The following is a 24,572-nucleotide window of genomic DNA, read 5'->3' on the forward strand; positions in this document are numbered from 1 at the left end:
AATTTCAGAGGCTAACAATTTCCTTGGCTGGTGATCATTATTTGTTGTTTTCTGCAGGCATCATAACATCTGTTAGCTTCCATAGTTTCCATTAAGCACTAATGAAGAGGAGCTCTGTTTTGTGCTTGAAACACAAGAAGAAAAGTTGTGAGTCATGTAAAATTTTCACTCCTGTCTCTTCCTCTTCAGCTATGTTAAATACTAGCCCAGCTACCATTTTCAACACAGTATGTCACACGTTTACACAACAGATTTTCTTTTTGTAGGTAAAATGAAACCAGACATGATAGGTCTGTGCTGGGAGGTCGCTTGTTCATTTGTACTGTGAATACTGAGGAATAATAGGGATTGCTGTCAACAGTTCCTTTCATTTCTCTGTACAAGGTGCCATTTCCTACTGTTTGTAGTTTTGCCGGAGGAAAAAAAAGAAAAAAAAAGAGAGCGCTGAAATTTCTGATACCTACATGTCTTAGGTTGATATTTCTATAAAATTTCAGCTAACGTAATTAAATCATTTTACACATAAATGTCATGGCACTGTCCTTAACTCATATTACATCTTGCTGTGGGAAACGAAGCAATTTTTCATTTAGTATCTGGCATCAGTTTACAAGCTTTTCTGCTGGCTGGGACTGTACTGTACAACATTTTACTTATGACAATGCTTATTATTACTGATACGTATACCAATCATCACTTAAAGATACAAAAGGGACATCTGGCCACATATACAACAACATAATTAATATTTAGTTCTTCTAAAGCACTTTTCATCAGTTAACTGTAAATCATTGCAGAAGGAAGATCAGTATTAGAAGGGAAGGCAACGAGTGTACATCTGTATGTCCATATCTAGGCATGTGTAGATGTATAGGGGACTGTATATAAGACATTTTTTGGGGGAGGGAAGAGGTTGTGACTGTATGTGAATAGACATTTCTGGACTAAATTATATATCTGAAATGATGCCATAAAAATATGTTGTCAAATCACAGTCTACCATTAAATGGCATGTCTTTTCTACTCCTTTGGACATAACTTCCACTATTCTTCTGCTGGGGATTTATGCCTGTGCCTTCCACAAATTGTGCAGGTAGAAGACTTAACTCCATAGTTTTACCACAACACTTAAGCTCTCTGTCCATTGATTTACAGGTGCAGTTTGCTTGTTGCTGTGTTTTTATACCTGCCAGGAATGATAAGTATTACTTCAACACCATTCAGGATTTCTGTAATTTCAGAACACTTGAGCATCTAATTACTTGCTTTGATATTTAATTAGCAAGTCTTGCAGTACCAGCTGTGCATGTGAAATTATTCTTAGAATTATTTATCATTGGAATATCATAGGTATTAAACAGAGGATTTGAGGCTTGATTTTTGTCTCCAAATTTTCAAAGTGTAATCAGGCAAATCCATATGTATACTGAACATTTCATCTGTACAGTGCTTAAGAATTGAAACAGTGGAGCTTTCCAGCAATAAATGTAGTTTAATCCAGTTGAACACTGTGCCGCTCATGCCCCAGAGCTGCTAGAAATCGCAGTAAGAGTGCAGGTTGCCAGTTTGGCATACTAAATTGCATTTAACAACATTTTCAAAAGAAAGTTGTTTGTCTTTTTTCTGACATCCAAATTCTCATTGGCCATTTTTCTGTGTTATATCGAAGGGCAAGGCAAGCAGTGTTTCACAAGTCTACTTAAAGTTCTCCTAAAGCTAATAAACCTTCACAGGCTGTACAAATAATAGCTTTTTTATTTCAACTACTGCACTCAAAAATTAACACAAAATTAATTAAGTTTTGGTTTAATGCAAATGTAATATTTCAGGTTTTCTTCAGAGAAACAGAAATCCCAAAATAACTATTTAAAGTATGATCCAAAGAAAATCCTCAAGTAAAAATTTTTGTCTCAATTTCAGGCAATTTGATTCTTATTTTAAACCTTTTAACTTCTTTTTTTAAAATTTTTAAATGAAAAATGCTATATCACCCCCAGAAAATAACATCTTTTCCTGCAAGGTTACTGCTTTGTTTAAAACAACACACTCATCGTTAAAAACGGTGAAAGCAGCATAAAATTTTCTTCTTGCTGTTTCTGTCTGGAAATCCATGATTAAATATTAAGTCATCACCATCATGGAAGCAGAAATTTCTGAAGTAAATAGTTAAACTAGACAAGCAAAAGATGATTGTAAGTGACCATTAGTGTTTGATTTAATTTGTGAAGTAACACATCACTGAAATGACAGATAGTGAAGTACACTATGTTCTTAATCATTCAGGTTTGCAGCTGTTTTTCGTAAATAGCAAAAATTACCTAAAAATTTAAAGAATAATTTTCCTCTCAGATAAGGCTGTATCGGTCTGAGTTTCACTGAAGTGAATGGTAATATACTGGTATACGCATGTTGAAGGGGAGACATGCAATGGGGTTTCCTTATTAATGTGTAAAGTATTTTTTCATGGAACAAAAAAAAGTGCTCATTTTTCCAGCAAAAAGGGACGTTTAAGAAAAGTCGAGGTTGAGTTGTCATTCTTTTGAGTATTACGCACTCTTTTGAGTAGTACAGTGCACTCATTGTTGTGTTACCCGAGGAGAAGTGAGATGTTGCAAGTCTGTGTGGCATAAAATTGTTTGAAACACAGGGCGGTTACAGTTGAATTTGAAGTCAACCACAGAAGTTATGAGACAAATCAAAAAGCACTATTCTGTCCTTTTTTCATCAGCTAAGAATGAGTATATGTTGGTAGAAACGGAGGAAAAGAAGAATAAGAGGAAGCTGAAAAGGAGGGAGATTATTCCCAATTTCCTTTCCTCTTTCAGAGACAGGCATGCACAGTGTGCAAGGCCATGTCTTACAGTTTATGGCTGTGGTTCTTGTCCATTCCCTTAGTCTTTCCAGTGTTAAGTTTCATTTCTTGATGATAGCAATAACTATGAACAGAAACTGCCTTCAAGATCTATAAACCCAGGGCACCTTGATTTTACTTGGTATAAATCCTGATGAATGAGCGCCAGTAAACTGTTAAGCTCAATTAGGGCACAGGGAAAATAAGTGAAACAGGCCAAGTATGAATTTGCCGCAAAAGCCTGGTTGTCTCTTCCCAGTACACTGTGATGTTTCACTAAAGAATCTCCAATGACGCCTTGCAGGTTCAGCTGCAGAGTATTTTTGTTTGTTTGTTTGGAATACCTAGACCTGTGGCTCTGACAATACAAAGTTCTTTCATTTTATTTCTTTTTAATATGCCTGTTCTGCTTTTTTTTTTTTTTTTGAGATAGTACCATTTTTCAATTGCTTTCTCCTCTGTTCTGTGTTGCACAGAATTCATTAATAAGGGTGTGCTCTTGTGCATTAGGAAGCATTTCAGATGCAAGCAATCTAGAAAATGACTGAATTCAGTTGTGCTTAATGTCTAGCTCTGTTCCTGCCATCATTTCACCATGGACATTTCCAAAATGTGTGATTGCAGTGAACATCACCAACCTGTGTCCCAGTCGCACTGTTTTCCCCTGGTGTTCTATTCAAGCTCCCTTTCTGTATTGTGGGCAGCATGGCTGGAGGAAAGGTGTTTTTTTTTTTTTTTTCCTCTTCCAGGACTTTTGTTAAAATGAGTTGTACTGAGCCTCTCAGTTGTGCAACCTTTAGGCAAGTCTTGAGGCTAGATTTGGAATATGGTGGAAAATCAAAATATTTTATATTTTGTTTTTCGTCAACATGTCCTGCTGATATTGATGTACTTCTGCCTGAGAAAAACTATGTCTATGAAAAAAGTTAATTTATGTGCTTTGTAGTCTTGCCCGGTGCTTTAAATTCTTCCTCTCTGAGTAAGAAGCAATCTTTCATTAATGAATGATATGTAATGAGAAAAAAAATTATTTGAAAGAACAAAACAGACGTAAGTTCATTGGAATTGGAGTTTGCAGGTTTGCTTTTGTTGTGAAACATTTGAAGCAGTAAAATTGAAAAGGAGCTAACAGATTCCACTACACTCATAAAGAGAAGCAAATACATTTTTTTTTTCTTCTCCTGTTTTTATTCTGCATGAAAAATAGCTAGAAAAATGAGTATGATTGAGATGTAGCATTGAGAACAGCTCTTGAAAGATTAGGAATAAAATATACTTTTATGAGAGACTCAGTTGATGCTGGGGGGCTATAGCAATTCACACTGCAAGGTATCGATTTGCCATCGATTTGCCTAAGGCCTAGGCTAGGGAATCATTTCCTTTTCGGTCTGCTCTGCAGCTCCTTATTGCCTTTCTAAGTCATCTTTGATATTGCTGCTTCTACAAGGTCAAGAATTTCGCTTCTGATTTCATTTGTGCCAATATCACACACTATAACGTCATTAGTTTCAGAACTTTTACTTCTAGGTATTATATAGATGTAAATGAGAAGCAGAGCAAATACTTTAAGAACCCATACAGTGTAAGAATGTCTTGGTTTACCCACTCATGGATATTATTTGTCCATGTGAATACAACTTAAGCACAGTTCACAGATGATATCTGGGAGTCATAATGTGTTTCTCTTTCTGCTCTGTGCTCTTTTGGAAGAAGTAAAATACCAAACTAACATTGTACAAAGTATTTCTTCCAACGTGTTAGGATGCAATCAGTAAACCCACTTCCCAGTCCTGGGGACATACATGGCACTTGTGCACTAAGCACCAGAGAGAAGGGAACACCATTATGTCTTTTGCTTCTCCACAATGCTTAGTTGGAGTAAACTATCTTTTGCAAGAAAATTAGGATTCAAAGGTAACACTACTGGAATTAGCACAGAGATAGGACTGCTTTCTGAGATACTAAGTGCTGTGGGTTTTCATATAATTTTGACAAGCTTAGGGATTTGCTGTGCTCTTCTAGCCCATAGAAAGGATAGATTCTTGATAGCTGAAGGAGATGCACGTTTAGAAGGACAAAGAATCGGAGAGCTTGGAATTCTTTCAGTCAGGTAAGGTACTTGTCAATTCCAGTGCTCGACAAATCATTTTATTCTTCTGACTTATACTTTCCTTCATTTTTTTTCTCAGTTGCTTGAAATAAAGAAACTACTTTTCATTTCAGTTTGGATAATCCCTTGCTGCAGACAGAATTCACAATCACTTTATTTAAGTGGTAAAGTTGAATAAGATATTCTGTTCTAGTATGAAGTGGCTTTGAATCAGATTGCTGCCTTACAAACGCTAAAATGCGCCACCCGCCCCCCCCATCCAAAGCAATTCTAATATTTTTCATGAATGGTCTTAGCTACTGCCATTTTAAAATGATATTTTTCTAATGTTGCATGGAAAACGGCTTTGACAATGACTTTATGATCCTGTCAACATGTCAAGAAATATCTATTCCACTGAAGAAAGGGGGTAAATCTTTTGCTCAGGCTTTTTTTCATTGAGAAGACATGATTTTACAAGCATCTGATTGGGGGCAGGGAAGAAAAGTTGCCACAAGTCTTACGTTACTTTATCTAAAAGAGATGTCTTAATTTCTCACAAGAGGTTGTTAGATATTAGACAATATGCTCATGTCTGCTGCTCAAACTAAAAGAGTTTTTTTTCTGTAACCTAAATGAAAAGTAAAGTTAGGTTGCCTTGTATCATTGCCTTGGTCTTCAGCATGGAGTAGCATAAGAAGTTTATGTTCTTTAGAAAATGACTCTGAGTGGCTGTTGTGGAATCGGCATTACTGGATATGGTTATCCACCTGAGGTTTAGTGCTGAAAAAAAGTGAAAAAGCTGATCTAGTGCTTTTGTATTTAAAATTCACACCATCACTTATTTTACAATAGTTTCCTTCTGTAGATATGGCTTGGAACGAGTGGTGGAGCACACTTCACTTCTGTGCTTCCAAGCAGAGATGAGATTTGGTGTGGGGGAAACAAAGTAAACATATCTTCTTTTTTTTTTCCCAATAAGAGTAGTTGGTTCTTAAGTCTACTTTTTGCCACAATTCTGAAAATGGTCTGAGTCTTTTAATCCTCATTGAAGGCTCTTCCAGAACCTTGCCAGTGTTTTAAGACTCAGTTGAATTTTCCAGAGAAGACTTCAGAAGAATTGGCACGTGTGAATTTTTTCTCTTGGAAACCAGACCTTATACTGAACAGTGCAATAAACAAATAAGGCTATGCTGAATTATGCCAGTGAATTATGCAAAAGTATCCCTAAACACGGTCTGCTTTATGTGAGCTCTATCAATGGAAACTGCCCTCTTGAACTTAAAATGAGATGTGTACCTTTTGATTATCTTCAAAACAGGAGCACAGGCTCTTATGTCATATGGAAAGCCTACTATTTTAATGTTTCCCATATTTCTTTATAACCTTGGCACAGGGACATCATGGGAAAGAATGCAGATTATTTAATCTATAGTTTGAAAAACCTTTTTCTTCTCTTTTCTGTTGATAGGAATAAAATTGTGTTGCCTGAAGGTGAAATGATTTATTCCTAAACTGTACTTGTTTAAAATGCATGGCAAAATTCTGTTCAGAAAAAAAAAAACAAAACCACAAAAAAAAACCCAAAAACAGTGAAAGCTATTATTTTATTGCCATCATAATTATGCATTTGCAATGGTAGTAAGAGCTTTCCTTTCAAAGGTCAAAGCAAAAGTATTTATTACCAACTAAGAAAAAACAAACAAACAAACATGTCCCCCGGTCCTATTTTAATTTAACTTGAGTTGAGAGGAAACTCTTAATGTCAGTGATGCCTGAGGCATATTTTGCATTTGATGCACTTAGTTTATCTTTGTTATTCCACAAATGACTGTAGAAGGCTATGAATTTCTTAGAAGTAGACTTGTAACTCTCAGAACATTTTGGAAATGTTTGGTCAGTAAAAAGGTGGTATATGCTCTGGTCAATTATTCTTGCTAAAAAGTATCAGGAGCGTCATTGTCCTGACAGCATCTGCTCTTTCTGCTTTTGTACAGACATTTTAGCCTTGCTTCAAGTATTAAACTATCCACACTACTTGGCAGTAATGGTCAACACCCTGATCATTACTGTACTGGTTTGATAATCCTGTGGAATAAGGTACAAGCTGACCCATGTCAGGGTGGCTTAAACTGTTTCCTAGGAAACCTGCTCCAAGCCTGTAGAAATCAAAGAAACTCTTTCTGTCCACCCCAGAAAATGAGTAATAACAGAAAAGTCCTTTGAACAGGTTGTTTACAGTCTTGCAGTACAGAAACTGCTAAAGCATGGAAGTACTTGAGTTAAAGGATGGAATTTGTTAGGTGAAGGTATCAATAGTCATAGCACTGACGCTCCTCTGTGTGTAGGTGATAATTTTCACCTGTTTCTAAAAAGCACATTTGGAATATTGTAGGTTCTCTGCATTTCAGTTCCTGACACTATTTGTGATGTCTCTGGGCTGTTTCATCTGGTTTTCTCTTTGTGAGTTTATACTGTAGCAGGAGTTTAGTGAGGTCTCTCACGCTAACTCTTAAGGAAGTAGTCACATAGCCTTCTGCTTTAGCTCAAAAAAAGACATGCTGAAGTTATGTTTTGTTTTTACATGAATAGCACCATGTAATGAACGTAAAAGTGTGTAAGTGCAATACTGGAGCTGCAGTTCTGCCCTTGCTGAATGTGCAGGTCTCGGCATTGCAGTCCTCCAAAATGACTGATCTGTGTCAGGTTCCCTGGACTTTTCACCACACAGGTGCTGGACAGCATTCCAGAAAGCTCAACAGACTCAAAACTCATGCTAAAATTAATTTGTTCACGACTTCCCTACAGGGACTCAATGAAGAAGGGGCTTCTTATTAGGTCTCTCTTATCTGTGTGTTTATATGTATAGTGCTATACACATGGTTGCAATTTGATATATGTAATGGGATAACTTTGACTGCAGATTAGATGAGAAACATTCAGAGACAACAAAAGACCTTTCGAGGTTTTCAAGGTTTGTTTGTATGCTGGTGAAAGAATTTGCTTAGAACTTAAAGAACATACTTTGTCCTGAACACAGGATATTAAGGTTATCTGTCTGGGTCAGGTCCCAAACTTGAACTTGGGGAAAACTACACAGAGGAAATGAGGACTGTCTTAAAAAAACAGCTCCATAGTTTTAAACATGGAGACCATAATCTCCATGCTTAAAATTAAAATTTTGAAAAAGAGACAGATTTGGTTTTGATTTGTCTTTCTGGTAGGTACCTTGGTTTTATTATTAAGGAATGTATATAGTTCAATTCAGCAATGCATTTAAAAACACACTGAGTTCACTACCATTGGAGTGGTTTCTTGAAATTTTTGGTCTGTTTAATCCAGTGTTATTTCCATTCTTAAAAATATGAGGCATTACCAAACAGGAATTTTTGCCCTAGGACTATGACTAGACTAGAATTCACATGAATTTGCTGCCACAAGTGATCAGAAATATAGAAATACATAGGAGAAGCACCACGGAAATTCTAAGTGCACAATCCTGAGCCTGCTCACTGACCATGCAGAACCAGTCTAACTCTGCCCCTGATCTGGCGTTGTTGCCAGCTGTTCTATAAGAAAGTTTTAACCAGAAAACTTGCATCAGTAAGTCAGTAAATACTTACACTGTGCAAGGTTTATGCACAGTATAAAGCCATATTTAGAATTTACTCTTCTTTTACTCCCCTGTAGCTGCTGCTTGAAGCACAGACAATGAGTGTGGACTGATGTGTTCACAGTTCATAGCTGAGTTTTAGGAAAACTTGAGACAGTGAATGGAAGCTGGTACTGTTGCTGACTGTGCTGTAGCTATTTGGTAGACAAAGAGCAGAGCAGGGCAGCTTCCAGTAATTTCATTATATTTTTTATATATATCTCTATATTTTTTTTCATATATACATAGTTTTAACGCTGTTCAGAAAATGATCAGGAGGTCTGACTTTATTTTTACCTCAATAGGAAAACCTGTTCAAAATGTGGGCAAATTATTAAAAAGAGAACAACTTCCCAGAAAAAAAAAATATCCTGAAAAGGAGAAAGGATGGACCCTGTTTTTCCAAAGTTCTAAGCCCATAGAATAGCTCTGTAAAAAATATTTTGGTTTTAACATGCAATGAAAATAATTCCCCGGTACCTCATGTCCCAGTCTTTATGTAGGCAACTGCTAAGCATGTGAAGAATGAGACTATAAAATGAAAATTATGATACACAACATTGAGAATAACTTTACCGATTCCATACATTTTCAGTAGGTATTGAGTCCATATACTCGATAATGGAAATGGTTTAACAGAACTTTTTAAAACTTAAAAAAAAGAAGTTTTCTCAGAGTATTGGTTATGCTGTCTTGTATTGCTGGAAAAAAGCATCTCTGTGTGTATGTGCTTCAGGAGGGGGTCATACGTTGTCGTTAATGTGTTGATTGTGGAAGAATTTAAGAATTTAATTAATGGTAAATAAAAATGCCCAAATCAAGTTTTCCTGTCACTACTCTGTTTGTATTCTTGCTTAGTTTTTTAATAGCTATGGGAATGTATTACTTATCAAAATAGGAAAAGATATCTTCTTCTGCTAGTATTTTCACCCAACAGATATTCATATTGTATTCTGGACCTTATTACCCTTTTGTTTTTGTTTTTGTATTTTTTGTTTTGTTTTGGTTTTGGTTTTTTATTATTTTTGTTGTTGTATTTTTTTATTTTTTTGTATTTTGTTTTTGTTTTGTATTACCCTTTTTGTTAAGCTTATGAGCAAATAAGGTAAAAAAAAAAAAATCCCTATTCTGCAAGCTTTTAACTGTAATAGCAATTACTTGCAAGTCATGACTTTTACTATTGTGTTAATAGCAATCTGGTGAGTCTGGCAGGGTATCTGTCTTTATGGGTATGGGACAACTGCTCAAAACGTTTGTGGAACACTAACATTTGCAGTTCGGTCCAATAATCTACTTCATGACCAGTGCTGGCTCACCCATGCAGAGCCATAGAGAACAACAGACAGAATTACCATCAGTGCTTCATAGGAAGCATGCTAAGAAGCATGATACATCCCCTTGTGTAACTTCATCTACAGTGTTACAAAACCAGTTTTAGGCATGTGTAACAGTTCGTGAAGTCAGGCGCTAGCTTTATGAGGACTGATTTGCATGTACCATGTTAACGAGGATATTTCATACTTCCCATAAATTGTCAGAGTTAAGGATATCATAGTAAGAGGTGCCCTGAAGCAGAATCAGAGGAAACCTATCTTTAGTTATTAATTTTTGCAAGTAAATTTTACCTGTCACATTTCACTACTGAGCATGATTTGGGAAACACTTTCCACTGGAAAGGTAGTGGAGAGAAATGTTTTTTATTAGAAACTATTTAATACTAACCTCCCTCCAAATCAGGATATATTCTGTGTCAGTCTTGAGGTCGGCCTCATTTAATGTATTTACTGAGGAGTTTAGTACAGAAGAATAAAAGCATGCCAAATAAGTTTGGTGAAAACACACTTTTGTGCAGCTTTGCTGCTACAGAGGCATAGCAGAGGAATAACTTGGATGTCGAAGAACCGCAGGAGCAGAAATGCAACTTCAAAGTGCTAATCCTATACTTAGTGTAGTACCTGTAGTGGTTGTGTCTCTAAGGCAGCGACAGATATCACAGAGCAGATAGAATCTGCTGGATTGGTGCTGTGCTAGTTTTGGGGATTGTTTTACACTGTTCTTTCACAGGTAGGATCATAATTGGAAAAATTCTGGGATTTGCTGAATTAAGGACTAACAAAATTTTCTGCTGTGAGTTGTGGAATGAACTGTTGTGAACAAATGAGGAGGAGACATGTATTGACTCATTACAGCACAACCAGGTCATCAGTTTAATGAAACAAATAAATGAGATATTAGGATGTTCGAGGTGAGGCTTTTTCAGTGGAGACAGGAAAATGTTACTACCACTGTGCAGGATCATGGTGGGACTCCATTGCTGGCATTCCTTGTCTGGTTTTGGTCACTTGTTGCATACAGATGATGTTACATAAAAGAAGACCAGAGGCACTTGTTTCAATTATGTAGTGAATGTAAATAAAGGCTGAGAGAGGATATAGCTATAAAATCGTCTGTAGAGATGGCACCAGTCAGGGACAATAAGTAATTAAGAAAGCTAACAGAAAATAACGGCATAAATAGAGCTGTCCATAAATAAATTTAGCCTGGAAACTGGAACTCTGGGAGTAGTGAGAGTTTTAGAACACTTTCCATTAGATGTAGTGATCCATAAGGCAAAATGGTTTTAAGATGGAGATTTAAGATGATATTAGAGGAATTCTGTTAGGGTTGCCTGTGATGACAGGTCTGGGGCTCTGAGGCTGGTTCCTGTCCTGTTTTCATTTAATATTTTAATACTGAAAGAGACAAACTGACACTCAAGGAATAAGTGGAGAAAGCTCTGGACACAGTTCAACATCTTCCAGTGTCTGGCAAACAAGGGATGAGTTTGCTTTTGGAGGAGCCTTTAAAAGCTCCTGAGAATTCCTTCTTCCTGGGTTGTTTTTTCTTCAAGCAAGAAATGTGACAATGTCAAAAACAATCACAGATAAAACTGGTGTTTAAAACTTGCTGTGTCCCATTGACGTGAAATCCTTCAAATGGATTTAATTTCTACAGTAGTTTCACAAAGTTTAAGATATATGAATAGGTGAGTCTAACATCAGAGGACACTGACTTAAAAGTATGAAATCATAAAGTTAGACTAGTTTTATGATGGGAAGACAAAGATTCAGAGCTAATCACTTCAGAAACTTTTAGTTCAATCCTTTGTATTTCATGTAGAGGAAAGACATTGTATAAGCATAACAAGCTGCCACTTTGGGTGGTATTTGTGTCATACCTTCAGCTGCCTAAGGAATAAATCAGTGGACATTTCCATGTAAGGACTGGAATCATTAAAAAGCATCTCTGTTTTTTTTTGGTTGTTGACTGACAACAAAGCAGTGGAATGTACAGAACTGGTGCTAGCTGGGGTAAATTGTCCTTCCACCTGATATTACTTAGTTTTTTTGCTTTTTGAATGTGCTGAACAATGCTTGCTAAATTTATGAATGGCTGCACAGAAGTATAGCTCTGCTTTTCCACCACGATAAAGCTTTGGCCTACAAGGCACCCATAATGCATCAGCATTTTGGGTAAATGATAATTTAATTGTAGCTCTATGAAATTTCAGATAGTTGAGGAATATAGTCATCCACACAATATAAGCTATAGTGCTAAGTCTGTTAGATCAGTAAGACCACCTGTTCTTAAAATAGAGTTTAATTCTCCAGCTGCTTCTTCTCTGTTGTTTCTGTTCTAGCGTACCCCTATTTTATTTTCATTGTCAATCTCTGAGAAGTCAGAGTAGACCCATTTACAGAAGAGGATTACTGATGGACCAAAAAATTACACAGGCACCTATTTTTGGCAGGAGGTATATATTATTCATAGCAAATTGAATTTCTGCACCTCATTACCCCACAGTAGAATGGGTAGGTTGTTTCACTTATCGCTCTCAGGAACGTAAAATCAACCAAAGGGAAGGGGTACCTTCCCACAGGGGAAGCGCACATGCCCCTTTGTGTATGCACAGTTCTGAAGTGGGCACCTTGTCAGTATGTAAGCGAAGTGCTCCTACATCACATGGCAGTCATTTCTGTCCATGAAGCACAAGCACAAATGAACCTACAAGGTGGAAACATTCATGCCCCGTGCATACATAAGCAGTGGGAAAGGCACAATGGCAACATAAGTCTCTTCTGCAGCCTGCTGTTACATGGCCATTTTGGATAAGCTGTAATCCAGATGCCTTCCCCCTGTATTTGTGTGCTCCAGGATTTGGAGCATACATAACATGGAGAAGTGAATATTTAGACATATGTGCAGTCTTGGTAGACCATCACCTGAATAAAGGCCCAAAAATTCTCTGGTTATTACTGTCTGACTTCCAAAAAACGTTCATAGGTGATGATTTAGTACAGAATAGGGTGTCAGCTGTGAAGATTTGGCTATCCCTTGAAGTCTGTAGTACAAAGCTGTGTAGAGTAGTTGATTGCAGCTGGTGTTTTTAATGGAATTTAGGATAATCAAGTTATATTGACTTTGTGTTATATTAAACTGTTTGACTCCCTTATGCCATTTTGAAGATGGAATATAACATATAAGTTATTGGAGATTGGAATGCTGGTCCTCAGGATGGGAAAAGGTAGGAGAAGATGGCTTGCTTAAATAACTGGGAAGATACTAAACTTACCATGTCTTTGTGCAGTCCCCTGCGGTAGCAATTATTTTCCAACCTTGAAGAAGTCTGGACAAATGTCTAGGATAAAAGTGGAGTTTCAAGAGCGTGTTGGGAGGAGATAGGAAGTCACGTGCAAGACAAATCCATGGACCCAGACTGTCAAAACATTTTGTTTCTTATGGCTGGATGCAAACTTTCACATGACGTTTTATGAATGGGGCAGTATCTAACTAGTCTGTCTGTCTAGAGTTAGTGGTTGCTTGTTAACAATAAGGATCTTTAATTTCAGAATTACTTACCATGTGACATGTGAGTTCATAGTGTAATATTCTCATCACCTGTTTTTGATGAATAAGCTTTATATTATGAGTATGGTCTTGTTTTCCCAAACCTGTGTCAGCCTTTGTGGGGTGCTCATAATTAATTCAGTGTTCCACGAGTTTTGATGCTACACCATAATGTTTTGGGCTTTGACTCTCTTGGGTTTTTGTTTTCTTTTGGTTTTGTTTTTTTTGTGGTTTGTTTTTTGTTTTTTTATTTAACCAAATCTGCCACTTAATAAACTACTCCACAGTGAAACAATTCAGCTTCTTTCTTTCATCCTGACCTGGTCAGCTACCGTGTAATGCCAGCAAAAGTATCATTATTTCTAAGTATGCTTTTCCTATTTTGTGCAATGTAGTATAAAATGTATATTAACATGACTTCATGTCATGTATTCATATGTGGTAAAAAACAAAAAAAAGAAAAGGAAAATCTGCCTTTTTAGTTGCACTGAAAGTCAGTGAGAAGTCAGGAACAATATGCTGAACTATATTTCTATAGCTGTGCTGCTATGTAAAAAAGGAACATAAGGACATAGGACAATTCCTTCTGGATCAGACAGTTGTCCATCTGTGCTACTATTCTGTCTCTGACAGTGGCAGTAGGAGATGCTGTTTAGGGAGATCCCACGAACCTGGCCATTTTCTCTCTTTCCTAATGCTGACCCAGCATCCAAAATTGTATTAGAGAGGGGTGCATCCCTGCTTCATCCTTTCAGTATCTATTTATGAATTTATTGCCTGTTAATTTGCCTAATGCCTTTCTGTACCTTCTGAGATCATAGCATCGGGCAGGAGAGTGTGGCAGAAGCTCTTTACCAACTCTTAAATTACCCTTTCTTAAAGTACTCTCTCTTCTACCTGCTTTAAACTGCTCTTCTGTTAGTTCTTGTATTTCAGGATTTGGTGACCAACAGTTCTTCAGTCACTTTATCTACCACCTTCGTGATTCTGTAAACCTTGATCATCCCATCCCTTGGCCTCCTTCTCTCCAAACTGAGAAGTCCAGGCCATTTTAATCTCTTCATAAGACCTTTGATCAGTTTAGTTGCCCTTCTTTGGACTTTCTCTAAATTCATGAAAGTTAAAAAAAAAAAAAAAAAAAGAAAGAGAACAAAACAGAGAAATACATGTGAGTGGCTACGTGTGAATCGCTCATGCAGTAGTTCTTACAGAGACCATTTGTTCAGATCCTGTTCTGTTGCTTACTTCTGCAGTCTATGAAAGAGGGGAAAAGTTTCATGTAAGTATTTCAGAAAATTATTTAAAATTGTTGGGATGCCTTTTGGTAATATTTACTTGTAGTCCTTTAAGACTTCACCTGGATATTTCTGTTTATCTAGTAAAAGCTTTTCATGCAGTAATTTTGAGTGATTTCTGAATTTACATGTAACTGTTCTGACCCTGACTTGGAAAAGTGTGTCCTGCCGTCTTACTTGATTTGGCTTCTCGCGCTACATAATATTTCAAATTCATATTCAAAAGTGATTCTTGTGACATCATTATTCCTCCAGTCCCACATTGTTTTGAATGTTATTTTCTTTTCAGGTGGAAGTCTTAAGTTTGTTACTTTTTCATTTTCTTCTCCACTGTGTTACATATACTGTATTAACTAAGTAAATAGATGCATTTGACTGTAAATGGATATGGGATTTCTACTTTTGCTATATTTGTCAAAAATATATATATAAAACTTTGAAAATTTCCTTATGTAGTTAGGCTGGTAAACCTGACCGTCTCTTTAGTGATTCCTGTAACACTGTGAGTCACTAGCAACATATAGGTCTTTTTTCTGGTTTTACATGCAAATTTGCAAAACAATTTTGATATTGGAAAAATGTGGCTTTTAATCAATCTTCATTGCAGTAAGAAGTTGAGACGACACCTCAAGCTGTGTTAGGAGAAGCAAAGAATACAGGCAGAGGCATAAGTATAAAGGAATAATGAAAATTGCTGAAAAAGATGCACAATGATGTATTATCATAAAGTTAATAGTTAGAGGTAAGGGGAACTGTAAGGAAAAGATATAAAAGTTAAGGAAAGTATTTCCTGTTCTTCTGTATTCGTCCTTTTGGGACAAGGCAATGGCATCTTCTGTTGAGAGAAACACTATTTTTTCAGAAGACAGTTGTATCAGAACTGCATCTCTTGACAAAGATAACAGTAACTGATTGATTTTATTTACAGTACATGATTATCCCCTCTTACAGGTTAAGTAAAGCTGGAAGAGTTTGGAACAGAAGGTTAGATAGAAAAAACAGTGTGGAGACAAGATCTGAGAGCAAGTCTCTAAGTATTTGCATTGAATGTAAAGAACACTTTGGCCTACTAAAACTGATAGTAACATTATGAGCCACCTATATAAACTTCAGTTATGTATGACAGTATTGAAACTGTAATTCCACCTTGTGAAAATGGGAATTGCAGGAGAATAAATGATGTTCAGCTGAACATCAGTCAGTCTCATGCCAGCAGCTTTAAGAAGAATGGGTAATGGCTGCAAAGTCCCCACATGTAGTGAATGTTCAGAAGTTCAAAAGACTGATGTCAGGCAAATTTAAATGGGTCAGTCCCTGAGACATTTGATCTGTCAGGAGAAAAAAAAAAAAGTAGCGGTAGTAGTCTCATGCAGTTCTGAATTTCTAAAAATTTCAAGTCTTTTACCCTTAAAGATACTAAGTATGACTTTGTGTTGCCCAGTCTGTAGTGCGTACTGTGAAATTCTGTGAATCCTTTTTTCTTTGATGTTGCTTTCAGAAGGATTCAGGGTGCATTGCACAGTCACACATATGAAGTGATGAGACTATTTATTGAACTACTAACAACTTTCTCAAGCTTCAAATCTTTTCTTGGCAAACATCGTTTCTTTTAAAGGTCTTACATGAAATACCATGTCAAAGAATCCTAATCAAACGTCCTTTGCACTGTATCATTGCATAATATGAAACATGCAGTCAGCTATTTTATATTTCTCCATCATTATAAGTGCAGCCAGTACAGACTTTCCATATCTCTAGACATCGGCATGCCAAATAGCAAGAAAAACAGATGATTTCTTTGTTTGAATAAAGGAAAAGCAATAGCTCTGTTTTCAGAGGTGGGCTGAGTGATAGCTTTATTTGGATTCCAGTCTATTAGTTCATCTCCATGAATGACCAATTATGATTCATCTGTCGAAATACCAGTTATTTCATAAATCCTGCCAGGGAGCACAGCAGTGGAACTGAAGAGCTTCATGGAGCTCTGCCAATAAAGTCACTGATGCAGTTACAATATGTCTGCACATAATTCAATACCCTGGTTGCATGTGTTGAAGGCATGCATTCCAGTACTCTCACATTTAAAATCCTTTAATTAAGGATGCTACTCCTTGTCTCTTGCATATATTTAGAGTTCTAAGGAGGTGCTGTTTTTCAAGTATTCAAGGGATTTAATTGGACCCTTCATAGTATATAGTAAAAACCAGCGTTTCTCTTCAGAGACCTTTAGTTTTTATGACATGTTTATTTTACTTAGTCGTTATGATAATAGGTGCTGAAGTTCTGGGATCTCCTGGTTCTCCAAGTTAGCTTTTAATAAATTTCTTTCCACACTTGCTTTTGCAAACTGTGTCTGTTACAGAAAGTGATTCCTCAGTTTGTCTTTACAATCAGACCCTGGGCACCCTCCCCTGCATATTAGCTTCCTTTTTTATCACTGGCTGAAAGGGAAGTATTGGTAATAGCATGGTTAATAGACCAGTGAAATCTTTTTCTGCTTATGCTCTGTAGGAAAGGTAATTTCATAACTTTGAAAATACACTTTTGGGTAAGCGACAACATGCATGGCAAAGACTGTAATGGTAATGTTGGACTTTTATGGATAATGTTGAAGAGTGAAATGCTGATCTTTTGAAATGCTTTCGGCATTTCTGGAAATTCGGCAAATAATTTCACTTTGGGGCAAAGATGCAAAGCATACTGGTTAGTTTTCCATGATGATTTTTCATCATTTTCTTTCCGTTCACATTCCAAATAATCTTCGAACTGTTACAAGGCAATAGTAGTGATAATACTAGTCAAACTGCATTTTGCTTCCTTAAGAGAGGCTAGCATTTTACCCTCTTACAAAAGATATGTAAAAGCGAAATTAAATAACACCTTTGGCTTCATAGGAAGCATTGCACATCATACTGTAAAGCTGCCTAGGCATGTCTACCATTCTGACAACTGACACTTGCCATAGAAAGTCTTGCAGTTGTCTCTTATGAGTCTGAAGATGTATGAATGAGAAAATGATCCTAATCTTTCCTTTCATATATCCTCCACCTTAACAACTTTTTCTGTGGTCTGTGTGGGGAAAACCCCTTTCATATTCCTGGGAGTGTCCTGAAAGTAATGGAAACATCACTCTTCTCCCATATTTGCAGAAGATCCCCTATTGTCTCAGGACCCAATATGCTGCACTCTGCTATTGCTACAGAGTGGTAGCATATAGCACTCTTCAAATGTATTCACAGTATCAGGAAGCAAACTGAGCAATTGAAAATGTGTTCATCATTGTGAGTTAGAAGTTCATGTTTGGGTACGATTTTTTCAAATCTGAAAGGTTAAATTCATTTTAGTATGAAAAAAATGTCAGAAATAAAAAGCAGAAGGGCTGCCTTACTAAAGAAGAAAAGTTAGGTTAAGAAAAAGAATGTTATAAGAAAGAAACCTTCATGGCACTGCAACATCATGAAAACTGAACTGGAAATAGTCAAATAATCAGTTCACAAGCAATCCACAGTCTTGTTAGATTAGGCAATACTTATAGTGAAAAAAATTACAAGAAAATAACTGGGAAAAAATAGTTTGTATTTCTCACCAAAAGTTATTTATTTAAAACCTAAATTATTCAATATGAACAGGCCGATCAGCACTCATCTCGAAGATGCATAGGACTTAATCTACTGAAAATTACAGCAAGATTCGCTTTTCTTTCAGTAGAATGAGAATCTGGCCTAAGAGGAGCTAATGGTTTGCTAGTCCATTGTTCAAAACTCAATATTTTAGCTCTGTAAAGGCTAAACATTTGGGCTTAGTTTCCACATATCAGACACAGTATATGCCACTACATGTGGAGTAAGAAGTTAAAATCCAAATGTTACCTTTATTTAATGATGAACATTAAAGTTACAAAAAGAACAGCTAGTGAACATGGAAGAAAACTTGTCAAACTTAATCAAATTTTTTACTGAAGTAGATCTCTCATTACTGTTATTTCAAATGTCTTGGTGTTTCTGAAGGAATATACTGCAATACTTTGCAACGCAATTGCAGATGATGTTATCGGGATTCACTTAGTGAGGTTTAATGGAACAGTACCTTTCTCTTAGCTTTGAGCTGCTCGTGATACTTGTCGGATGTGTCGCCTGGTATTTCTCCTCCCCAGAGGGTAATTCCCACTATGGAATAAGTGATGCCCATGACAAGCAGTGGAAAGCAGTAGACCAGCACAATCACAATGACATGATACCTGCAATGAAAAAGCATTAGGCTGATAAGTGCTTTCAGAGGAGCTATACCAATGGAATGGGCTGCTAGAAGTCAAGAGTGCTACTGTAGCACAAAGCATGTTTTATGTTGACTGGCTAGTCCTTGGTGTTCTCACTGTCTTTTTGAGAGTCTTGAAATGCACTGCAAATTTATTTACATTTTAATGCAAGTGCTTTGTGGAGTTTCTAGTTCTGATTCTGAACTTGCACTAGCATAAATTAAGAATGACTCTATGGTTATCAAAATTAATGACTGCAGAATAAGGTATGTTTATCCATAGCTAGCTGAATTGATTTAATTATTGCACAGCCAAGTATCCTAAGGGCAAGCTAGGCAGTTTGAGCTCCAGTCTGGACCATAAATGAAAGAGGAAAATAAGTATTTAAATGGTATCTTTATATAAAGGCCCTGATAAGTGTCCTGAGTTACCCAACCTACTTCATATGGCAGATCTGTTCCACATAGGCAACGCAGTGCTGTTGGCTATGTGCAACATAGTCATCGCTGCTGATGTAAGCACTGGTAAAAAAAAGGTAATTTCTTTTGCCTCCTGTTAGTTCCTGGTTACATGCCATCTTCAGATAAAATCCCAGTGAATGATCAGTGAAGAATCCCCAGTTATCACCAAGACTGACCTTGCTGCCCTAAAGAGAAATATCTGTGCATGGCTTCTAAAGTGATAAAAATGATGTATGACCAGGGCCTCTTTCATCTTCCTGAAAGAGAGCAAAAGGTCAAATTTGATGCTGGATGGTTACACAGGCTTTCAGCCTTGAACACAGAGTTCATCTTAAATGCCAAAGACGACATGAAAGGGCAGATAATGTTTCTATGGCTAGGTAACCACTTATTCCTAATTCTGCCAGAGGGACAAATAGGATATATTCAATTTAATTGACTGTAATTCTACGGTTTCAGAAACTGGAACCAGTTACAGGTTTTACAGTTTTCTTGGACTGATATCTGAGATAAGTAACTGTGATAGTGTAACAGAATGAATTGGGAAAATCCAACCCTCTCATGAAGAGATCCAGAGAAAAAAAATCTGGCTGGAAATACTTGTTTTCCTGGTTAGGATGAAAAGGAAGCTTGCTTTGAATTGCATGTTCTGTCCTCATTTCTGACCATCTCTCTCTGTATAGAAGTAGTCATCTTAGGTGAAGTGATCATGGTAAACATGCAGTATGGGATGGAGAACACTTACAAAAGTGGAAGAGAATAAATGTGTTCCACTTATCACTTAAAATGCTCTATCTTCCTAGCTTAAAAAATTTGCTTTACATTTCTCAGCGATCAGTGCTTTTAGTTATTCTGCATGTAGAGTATCTGTGTGATACTCTACAGCTTTTGCCAACTCCATTGCAAGTGTAGATACTGCCATGCACAAGTTTAGAAGAACAAAAGCTTACGTAAAATGCTGTTTTGGACCACCTGGCCATGCTACATAGCAAACAGTTCTCCCAGGCATCACCTTGGTTATGGAGTATAGGCACTGGGGAAAGGCCAACAGGAAAGCCAAAATCCATATGCTCCCAATAACCACCTTGGTAGCAGTTGCAGAGAGCCTAGGTTTCAGGGGATCAATAATGGCCATGTATCTGTAAAAGAAAGCAAAAACCTGTGCATAAGAAACCTTCAGAGATTAGGATGTATCTAGAATCAACCAAAGCTTGGGGTTGTGAGACGGATAAAAGCAGAAGTATTTGTCTTCCTGGAGTTCTGATCTCTGTGATCTTTGGGTGGTTCAGCCCCCATGAAGGCAGTGCTGGAAGAAAAAGAAGGTTCATCAAATATTATTTTAAAGCTGTGGGACACCCAGTTAACCATACGTATACCAGTAGAGCAACTATTTCTCAAAGAGTTAGTTAATCCTGTTACTGCACAACCTGATTGAAAAGCAACAATACAGCTGGATCCTCTGTTACTCTGCTACATAATACAGGGTTTATCTCTAATTAAAAAATTAACAGCCAAGCTGTCAGGATTATTAGTCGTCTGTCCAAAAGCTACAGGAACCTGATAAGTCCACATGCATTTATTTCAGTAGATATAGACTGTCTTCAGATCATCTGCCAAAGGGCCCCAGACTGCAACTGGTTCATACAGAGATTGAGAGAGGAGCCATATGAGTGTTTCCTCAGTCAACGTAGAAGTGATAAATAGATGCATAAAGCATGAAAGCATCTCATTTACTTTCTCAGTTCCTGTGTTCTCAGGTAGGAGAGCATTCTTCTTGCTGTCCTATAATTGTATTGGCAACCCATATATGCTGATAACTTTAGAAGAACATGCAATAAATCATTAAAAAGTTTACTCTAAGTAAGTACAATTTAAAAGCTTAGGAAAAAAGAGCAACAGGAAGGCATCAAGACTGACAGTAAAAGAAAAACAAGTCTTGTTTTCTGTCTTCTGATCTCTGTTATAGATGCAAGGAACAAGGGAGACAGAAATTGTGTATTTTATAAGCTCCATATCACATCCTTCATGTGTTTTTCACATTTTTCTTAGCATGACTACTGCTTTGATTTCTGGGCTAAACCCTGAATTAAGGTATATTCCACCAACTTTCCTGATCACACTATTTTGTTTCGTTTAACAATGACCAAATAATGACTTGCAAAGTCATTAGTCATATTAATTAGATAGGAACACTATTCAAAATTTCTTCCATTATTAGGGGGAATGCTGATAAGTATTAGCCAGAATCACATTTAAAGAAATTTTTGTACTTCCTTAAAACCAAGGAGATACTGGCTATACATATCTCCATATTGTGTTACCGATATAGCATACTGAATAACTAGCTACATGTTCTTTAATCTGACATCCTAATGTTTTCCAAAAGAGCCCAAGGAAATGGTTTTTACATTAATATTTTGCTTCAGATCCGGAGGCTTCTCACAGTACATTAAAAAATCCTTTTATTCATGATTGCAACACAATGCTGTTTGTGAGTTAATGTAGGAGTTAACAGATCAGTAATTTAAATCAAGAAATTTCCATTGAAGTATTCAGTGTATCTGTGCTTATTCAGGAAACCAAAGATCTGCCCTTCTGAAGTCATTGGTAGCATTGATATTCTACACGGTGTTGCCCAACCCATTGCTTTTCTGAAATCAGAATAGCAATGATTTAGAAGATCCTCAGGAATAACCAGGGCAAGTGAAAAGGAAACTAACAAAATTAAAATTTTTTTTTCTGTATTTCCTTGTATTTTTTTTATTTCCATATTATATGAAAACACCTGAAGCAGATAGAAAACTGGGATGAATATGAAAACCAGCTTGAATGTTTTGCTGATGAGAGTTTTCCAAATTTCTAGGAGAATGTCTGGATCAGTTTCAACAGTTTGTCGTCAATCACAGGGATTAGAACTAATTCTGGAAGAAGCAAACTCATTGCCAAAGAATAATTATGGCCCATATGCTTTTACTGTCTTTCACAGTACACATGTCCAGTTATCTGGTTGTCTTTGACAAGATTTGCTCTCTACAACTACCTGAAAGGAGGTTGTAGCGAGGTGGGGGTCGGTCTCTTCTCCCTAGTAACGAGTGATAGGACGAGAGGAAACGGCCTCAAGCTGCACCAGGGGAAGTTTAGGTTAGACATTAGGAAAAACTTCTTCACCGAGAGGGTGGTCAAGCATTCGAACAGGCTGCCCCAGGGAAGTGGTTGAGTCTCCATCCCTGGAGGTATTTAAAGAACAGATAGATGTGGTGCTCGAGGACATGGTATAGATGGACCTGGCAGTGTTAGGTTAACGGTTCGACTCGACGATCTTAAGGGTCTTTTCCAACCTTGACGATTCTATGATTCTGTGATTATTGGAGTATATCAGTGATTTCCCAAAAGGTCCTCTTTGTTTCCATTGTCTCCAGTCTTCATGCCTGGTAACTGCCCTTGTCCCTGTCTGTTTCAGGTTTTAAATACAGTTAGAAAGTCAAACCACACCTATTCCAGCCTACACGTGTAGAGAAAATATTTTCAGAACTTTCCAGTATTGCTTTCTTCCTTATGTCATTTATACCATCTAAAGGAATTGCAATAAGTAAAAGATGTACTGTGGCTCTTTATCTACTCTTTCTCTACATTTCTACCTCATATAAAGATGGATTGGGATAGATTCAGAGACTATTTTCTGTATAGAAAATTACATAGGCAGTAATAGGCATTGTATGGCAGGATTGTGGAAAAAAAATCGCTTTGTCTTATAAGCATTTGTAGATTTTGTGCTATTGCTGGGACTTGAGGTGTTGCTGTGGGGCTTAGAAGTTATAAAATCTGTTTACACTCACAGAGAATGAATTATTTTGTAGGTAAGCAAGCATAAATTAGTAGATCCTATTTCAAAGTGACACTAATATGCGATTATTGTTATTTTTCTTGTCTGTTTGTCCTTTCGACATTCATAGATAAAAAAATTTCAAAGCCATTCATGATGTTTACTTTTTCTGTTCTCATCTTCTGCCTTGGCTTTAGATCATGAGAACCCTTCTTATAGTGTTATGTGACTGTTTGGGTCTGTGCTTCCAAATCTAGGTGGGATTTGAATTGAAATCCATTGAAATCAATGGATAAGCTGCCATTGATTTGAATCAATCCTTTTTTGAATGAATAAGTTCTGTTCTGCTGCAATTAGAAGAGTACTACTCATTTAAAATGAAGGAAAGTGTGACATGTCCTAATTGTTACAGTATACATCTAGGTTCTAGGCAGACTTGCCCAAGATTTTTATGTACAGACATTAGCTACAAGACAATAATAATAGTAATATTCATAACATAATGCTCCTGAGAAGAATTTGTGTAAGTAATCTTCCGCATCCATATTTACCCGCTATGGCAAACAAATTTCATTCAAGATATTGCTACTTTTTGGAAATTTCATACTTGAGAGATGGGTAATTATAGAATAGATCTTTGTTTTAGCAAAAATAACTCTGTTTATAGTTAACCATCAAATATGTGATAAGTATCTGCCATCATAGTGGTACTCAGCCTTTAATAGACATGATAACTGTGCTAATACCTTAAAACATCTAAATGCTGTCAGAAACAGCGTGATCTAAATCAACTTCAGTTCTGAATCATCAATTTCCGTATCTAGAATTTCAAGCCTATTACTTTTGCATTGTTTTTACTGCACATACATATTTTTTCCCACAGGGTAATTAATTCCCCTTTCCTTTACCTGCTTTTTGGGTTTTTTTTCAGCTAAACCGGTGCTTTTGGTATCCCACACTATGAAATAGCTTTATTCAAGTGCTGGGTGTCTTCTCCTGAGAGAGCAGCAGACCTCATGAAAATATACATCAGTTGGATTGTTGCCCTCTACACCCTAGTTCTTCTCCTCCAAAGAGTAAGTACAACTTGGTAATGAAGATAAGTTTGTAGTCATGAGTCCTGTCTTTCAAATTGACCTAGCTTCAGCGTGGGCTGCCAGATACTGTCCAAAATGTTTGATGATCTTTACCTGTAGTAAGTGGTAACCCATAAACAAGTCATCATTTTCACATGCTTGTGGGACTCTTAAAGCATCTCC

General features: G+C 36.8%; 1 protein-coding gene across 1 annotated transcript in view; it reads right to left on the reverse strand.

Moving 5' to 3' along the window:
• Nucleotides 1-24,572, reverse strand: part of TACR3 (tachykinin receptor 3) — a 37,899-nt gene that overhangs the window by 3,976 nt on the left and 9,351 nt on the right. The window contains exons 2-3 of the mRNA XM_009474677.2: nucleotides 20,441-20,629; nucleotides 18,861-19,011 (exon numbers count right to left, since the gene is read on the reverse strand). Of these exons, the coding sequence (XP_009472952.1) occupies nucleotides 18,861-19,011; nucleotides 20,441-20,629 (340 nt within the window). The remainder of the gene's footprint in view (nucleotides 1-18,860; nucleotides 19,012-20,440; nucleotides 20,630-24,572) is intronic.

The sequence above is a fragment of the Nipponia nippon genome, unplaced genomic scaffold (assembly GCF_047370975.1).
Source record: "Nipponia nippon isolate SJK-2023a ecotype South Korea unplaced genomic scaffold, ASM4737097v1 scaffold_6, whole genome shotgun sequence".
Taxonomy (NCBI): Eukaryota; Metazoa; Chordata; class Aves; order Pelecaniformes; family Threskiornithidae; genus Nipponia; species Nipponia nippon.